Source organism: Sciurus vulgaris, assembly GCF_902686455.1.
Source record: "Sciurus vulgaris genome assembly, chromosome: 1".
Taxonomy (NCBI): domain Eukaryota; kingdom Metazoa; phylum Chordata; class Mammalia; order Rodentia; family Sciuridae; genus Sciurus; species Sciurus vulgaris.
Genome location: NC_136461.1, coordinates 110,483,723 through 110,490,773, shown reverse-complemented (window position 1 = coordinate 110,490,773; position 7,051 = coordinate 110,483,723). Strand labels below are relative to the sequence as shown.

Genomic DNA, 7,051 nt, shown 5'->3' with positions numbered 1-7,051 from the left:
TCACTTGAGTTTCCTAGATAAAATATATTTTAGGTTTTCTCTTTCAAATGCAGATTTCCAAGGACTAATTATCAAACAATTCATCTTAGAATGGATTTACTTTTTAGTTCATTTGGCTTTAGAATGAGACACCAAGAAATAGGAATATTGCTTTCACAGGAAGGAAGTTTTGGAGAAGGCTTGCTTTGGAAAGGCATATCTAGAATGAATATGTTAAAAGGAAGGTGGTAATCAGAGGGCAAAAAAAGGGTCTTCCATACAGGCAGGGGAGAAAAACAGTTTTTCTGAGAACTTCTTTTAGGCCCTCTGATGGTCTTCTGTCCAGATTCTTGCCTTGTGGACTTAGTTTCTACACCTATTACCCTATGCTTGGCACTGAAGTCTATGAGGCATAGTTTTGGTTTACATGAACAACCTTAATTATCATTTTCTCTCTCTGCTCTGGAAACTGATAGACCCCAGGTAAAATTGCTCCCAGTGTGAGATATGAACTTATACTGGAGGATTTCCCCTGACTGGATTCTGTGTTTGAGGTGGGTTGGTTGTGGGGAAACAGGGCAGGAGATCTACAAGATTCCTCTTGTTTCCTTTTGCCTCTGTCCCTTTCAGGGATGAAGCTTGGCCAGGGACTTGGCTCTATTGTTTGAGCACCCATATTGAAGAGGTTCCCCTAATGCTGCTCTGATGACTCCTTTGGTACTTGTCTTGTGTCTAGGCAAGAACGGAGAGCCGACTCTTGTAAGGACAGGCCTGTGAGTAGGTGTCCTCCAGTTCAGAACTGGCCTTCCTCTTAACCCCTTGATGAAAGGAGGTGTAGATTTCAGGCTAGGAACTGATGTTGGGAGAGGAAAATTTAAAAACAAAACAAAACAAACCAAACTTTGTTGCTTTAGGAATTCCTTTCAATACAAAAGTCCCTTCAGAACCTAGGGGTTCCAGTGATCCAAAGGAATGGTATGAACTCTGGGCATCTCCTGGACTGATGCCTTAAACTAATACTCCCAAGTGGTGAAATGACATTTGGAAGCCACAAAAAGAAGTTGAGAAGTAAGACCAATTCCATAGGAAATCTGGGCTTACTAATGTAAGCTGATGTTGCAAATTGGTGCCCCTGCAGGTTAAATTTGGTTAGCACAAATTTCATTCGACCCATATATCTACAATTTAGCTGCCAATGTTAACATTTTTGGAAGTTTCAATTACACGTTTGAATTTCTGGCTTCTCTTGGAAAATCAGATGACCAGCTAATACTACAAGGTGATGATTACCTGGAACTGACCAGCAGCTGCCCCTGCTCTTCAACTTTCACAGCCCCACCTCTCGCCATTGCAATTTAAATAATCTGCCTGGATCCTGTAAGCATTTTAGTTTGAGATCCCTGATGTATGATCACATGGCATCTGTTTGGGAAGTGCTGTGGTGATAAAGTCTGACTGAGTTAGCTTGAGATGAGATTGATAAAAGGCTATGAGGTAACCATAGTTCTGACTGGAAGGGTTTCCATGGAGAAGTAAGGATAAAAGCAAAGTCCCCCATAGCTGTTGGAGTAAAGGAACAGGACAGTCATACGAGACTGGGAACTTTGGTATGACAGAGTTTGCCTTGGTAGTTCTTAAATATGGGAGAGGCCGTTTTCTAGTTGTACAGTGTGCACTGTTCCATTGCTGTATCTGTCCAACCAGGGGCAGGGGTAACCAGAGGGGACAGAAGATTCAAAACTGTTGGCACCTTTTTGTTTCATCTTGCCCTATATTAGCTGGGGAAGGGTGTCTTTCTTTGGCATCACTTCATATGGTTAGATCATCTGACCTGGCCCGGCTGCTGGCTTTGCTCAGCCTGCTCAGGGGCCTGGTCTCATCAGCGGTCAGCTCTGGACAGAGTGAAGGTGTCTTCTCTGCCGACAACCCTTGCTTGGTTATCTTCTCAGCCTGCAGCTCTTCTTTGTCACTCTCCTTTCCCATGCCTGGAGTCTCTACTTTTTCCCCCTCTGGTACTGCCACTGTCTCCTGCCCTTCCATAGTCACCCTCTCAGCTTCTTGCTTCTTCTCCCCTACTTCCGGCTCTGCTCCCTCTTCTACAGGTTGCTCTTCCTCCTCCCCCTCCTGTGCTCCCACCTGAGCATAAGAAGGCAGTGTCTCTTGGTAACCCCGGGACATGTCTGCTAGGGGTCCTGTGCCCATCTTCTCCTCAAACTGACTGAAAGGCTTGGCAGAAAGTGGACTGGTCTCCACCATCCCAACCTCAGTCAAAGGGAAATAGTGGGACACAATTTTCTCTTCTTCTAGAAGCTGGTAGCCCTTGGCTTTCTGGATGGAGGAGACAGCAATGGAGTGGAGGGATTTCTCAGGAATTTCCCCCAGTGGCTGCTCTACAGGTCTTTTGAAGGCAGATCGGATCCCCTTCAGGCCCAGGTGGCTCATCTCCATAATATTGAGGAAGAGGGATACAAAGGCCACAGACAACATGAACAGGATGAAAATAGTTTTCTCAGTGGGTCGGGACACAAAGCAGTCCACCACATTGGGGCAGGGCCACCTGCTGCAGCGATAGAGGGGCAGGATCCGGAAACCATACAGAAAATAGTGGCCCACTATGAAGCCCACCTCAAAAAGGGTCTTGAAGATGATGTGGCAGATGTAGGTCCTCAGCAGGGTTCCCTCCAGCCGGAACTTCTTGGTGCCTTTGCTGCTGCTGCTGCTCTTCCTGATACTGCCCTGGTCTGGGGCGAGTGGCACTCTGTCGCCACCATCCCCCCGGGACTGCTGGCACAGCTCCTCTGCCTCACGGTCCTTGCGCTTCTCCTCCATGCGGACATGGTGCACTGCGTATCCCACATACATCAGGGATGGAGTGGAGACGAAGATGATCTGCAGGACCCAGAGACGGATGTGGGAGATGGGGAAGGCCTCATCGTAGCAGACATTTTCACAACCTGGCTGCTGGGTGTTGCACACGAAGTCGGACTGTTCATCCCCCCACACAAACTCAGCTGCTGTGCCAAGGATGAGGATCCGGAAGATGAAAAGCACCGTGAGCCAGACTCTGCCAATGACTGTGGAGTGCTCATTTACCTCCTCCAAGATGTTCCCCAGGAAACTCCAGTCACCCATTGTTCACCACCTAGGAGGGAGAAGGCAAAAGTTGAGTGGCCTCAGTGCAAGCCCGAGTTATCCCTCGGTCACCTCTCCTTTCTGAGTTGCTGGAACAGTCAATGTCTAAACAACATTTATTGAGTGCTCCCTTTGTGCAGACAAGCACTCAGGGACAAAAGAGGCATATAGAAGAATATGCTTCCATTAGCTTCTTCAGGTCTGGAGAACATAGCTCATGGTAATGTGCTTGCCTAGCATGCCTGAGGCCCTTGGATCCCTCCCCAGCATCCCAAAATAAAACAAACATTAGCTTCATCTGTAGAATGGGTTTTGTAAGCACTACATAAAATGGGTTTAATAATAATATGTTTTCATTAATTTCACAAGTGTTCTGAAAGGATCCATGAGGCAATATCTATGTAATTCCTTGAATTCCATCAAAAAACTAAGGATTTAATGGGGGCCATAAATAGAAACCCATGATTAGATGAATTTAAATGAAGATCACATACCAACTGAAGGTTCATGAGACATAATGCTGAAAAAAAACCCCATGGGTATCTGGGTTCCTGACAAAATTCTGTATGTATGAAATTATCTATAGCCACCTTTCTTTTGACTATGTCAGAATATATGATAATCAAATGTTTGAAGGGAAATGGAGAGAACTAATATTTATTGAACACTTGTGGGATAGACCTTTGGCATTGTATTATTTAATTTAATCCTGCTAGACTGCAATCTCCATGATGATAGGGACCATGTCTGTATTACTTACTGCTATGTAGTCAATGCCTGGCATATATCCTAGCACATAGAGTTTGATAAGTGTCTTCTAACTTATTTTATTCCAACACATGAGAAAACATAGGCTCCCAGAGGCTAAACAGATTGTCTAAGATCAGACAGCTACACAGTAGCAGTTTTGTACCTGATCCCAAAAGCTCCGTTCTTTCCACTATGCCATTGAGAAATACTGAATGTGATGAGAGCTACACAATTCTCTGACTTCTGTGCTCTTAATTTATGTTTTCTCTTCTAGAGGTTGCAATCTAAAAAGGCTTCTTAATAGTTTTACAAATTGTGGGTAGTATATTTTTATTATTACTCTTCTAAATCCAAAGAACAGAAAGTGCTTTGGGAAGGAATCATGTTACAGGTTGAGATAGGTTCACTGGAACACTTTTAATGTCCCACAGATGGAAAAGATTTCAAGATCTGTAACATATGTTTATTTTTTTCCATTTTTTTCACTGGTGTGCTATAGTTGTACATAATGGTGGGATTTGGTGTTACATATTTGTATGTGCACACAATATAAAAATATAATTTGGTTCATACCATTTCCCAGGACATGGTTGTTTTAATAGAGTTAAGAATTTGTTCTGTAGAAAAGTATACCTCTAAACATGATTCTGTATCATGTTCCTAGCATAGCAATGGCTAATGGAAACAGGGTTGAATTGACAGGGAGGATGTGTGCAATCTGGATCGCTCATCCTATGCAAACCTGTAGCCTATGAAGGACAATAATGAAAACTTCCACCTTGCTTTAGGACATTTTTTCCCCCAACCTGATCATCTCTAGTGTGGAATGTATTTATCCCTGCTTCTAGTCCAGGGCAAGAGCTCATGTTAGAGGACCTTTCTCTGGAATTCTTCCAGCCATGCCCCACCATATACGATAAGGAGCATATGAGACCAAAGGGATATGCCTACTCTTTTTAATGACTGTGATATTTGTTAAACACTTGAAAGAGTGGTAAAAAGTAGTATCTTGAATTAGGAATAATTTTCAACTTTAGTGAAAGATAAACAAAATGGCATCTTTATTTGGGTGGGGGGTGGATGGGTACCAGGGATTGAACTCAGGGACACTAAACCACTTTCTTGTATTTTATTTACTCTCATTGAGTTGCTTATCACCTTGCTAAGTTGCTGAGATTGACTTTGAATTTGTGATCCTTCTGCCTCAGCCTACTGAGTCACTGGGATTACAGGTGTGTACCACTGTACCTGGATCAAAGTGACATCTTAAAGTCTCCTTCCATCCTGTCATTTGGAGCCTGGATAGACAGTACCTGGTGGTAGGATATTAATTGTAGGCATAGGCAATGCCCAGCTTGTTTCTTATGGTATGCACATCTATCTATTTCCTTTGGAGAGCAGAGGGCATTTCTCCTTTCAGAATCCCAGAAATTCCTAATTAGGTAAAGTATCCTATAGTAGTTCTCTCCTGAAAAGGTCAGGGTAGCTGTGGCATGATTTGGCACTGGGAAGAATTCCTTGTAGGAATGGAGAGTAGGAGATCCTTAGAACCAGCAGCTTAGAATCTCAGTCACAGGTATCTGCTTTTAATTCTCTCAAGTTACAGTTAAATTTCGTGCTTCCTCTGTAAACTGTCAACTATTCCCACAACATTCCAGAAAACAGGTGGGAAACCTCACAATTGGGTAAGCAGTCCCAGAGTAAAACCCACTGGTGGCAGAGCTGGAAAAAAGTCCAATAGTTCTTATCCAATAGTTCAATCCAAAATTTATGTTAAAACACTAATTATTTTAATTTTTTCTGTAAGGTCAAATCTGGTCTCAATGTATTCTAAATCTAACATTTTATTAATAATATCTTTCTTAATCTTAACTATCTTGCTAATATCTCACTCCCACTGATACATCAATTGTTTTGTCAGCCTTACTTGTATTGTACCATATTAGTTGTTTTGGGTATCTATGCATATTTAACTCATATATCCACATAAATGTGTTTGGTGAGTACATGCTCTCAAAACTATGTCAACTAGTCTTGTTTCTCCACTTTAGGATCTAAAAGTCTTGGATGGCGGGAGTCATTTTGGCTCCATCCTCTATGAACTATTATTACAACACAGAACAAAGCACTTCACAATGTGGGAGCTCCATAGGACCAGCATATATAACTAATGGTAATCATTTAATATCTAAAGTTCTAGCTGGGCATGATGGTACATGCCTGTAATCCCAGAGACTTGGAGGCTGAGGCAGGAAGATTGCAAGTTCAAGGACAGCAAGGGCAATTTAGCAAGATAATAAATAAAAGTGGCCAGGGATATAGTTCAGTGGTAGGGTGTCCCTGGGTTCTATTTCTATTACAAACAAACAGATTCAAAATTCTCTAGTGAATGCATGCAATATCAGCATTACCTATGTCCAGGGAATTCTAGTCCTCTTCCTATATCAGTATAATGATAGTTAAGAACTTGCAAAGGAATGGTGAATACCAAGAAGGATAGTACATTTATCTCGAACCAGCGGTTTTTGAAACAAAAAAGGCTTATTTTGTATGAGATCAAAAATATAAATTGTGTCCTTCTTGTCTTATGAATATCATGATATATATTCATGACACAAGAACCACTACACTAGTAATTTCCACTACTAACCACTGTTTTTTTTTTTTTTTTTTTTTTTTTTTTTTTGCTACTCCTAACCACTACACTAGTAATTTCCACACTAAAAACCAAACAAAGCTGTGTCCTTCCATGCTTTGTCCTGCTATTCTAGGATTGTTCGAGTGGTTTTTTTTTTTTTTTTTTTTTTTGGTACTAGCGATTGAATGAACCCGGGATGCTCAATCTCTGGACCACATTCCCATCCCTACCCCTTTTTATTTTTATTTATTTTTCTAAATTTTGAGACAGGGTATCACTAAGTTGCTTAGGGTCTTGCTGAGGCTGTCTTTGAACTTGGCAATCCTCCTGCCTCAGCCTCCCAAACTGCTGGGATTACAGTTGTGTGCCACCCCACCTGGCTGTTGGTGTTCTATGTCTAGTTACAACATTTCTGTGTTAATTGAAGAAAAGAAACTAGCTTAAGACAAAATCTTTTCTATTTGCAAGGTGAATTAAACAGGCTTACTGCTAAGGAAATATACTTTAGAGGTGTGAAGGGAAAGTGCCTCAGGTTTCTAACTTCCAACAATA

At 41.9% G+C, this 7,051-nt stretch overlaps 1 protein-coding gene across 1 annotated transcript; it reads right to left on the bottom strand.

Annotated features, from left to right (window-relative positions):
- Nucleotides 1-1,788: 1,788 nt before the first annotated feature.
- GJA8 (gap junction protein alpha 8) lies at nt 1,789-3,111 on the bottom strand (the record flags this gene model as incomplete). Its single annotated transcript, XM_079129900.1, has 1 exon — nt 1,789-3,111. The coding sequence occupies one exon, from the start codon at nt 3,109-3,111 to the stop codon at nt 1,789-1,791; it is 1,323 nt and encodes a 440-aa protein (XP_078986026.1).
- Between the last annotated feature and the right edge of the window lie 3,940 nt (nt 3,112-7,051).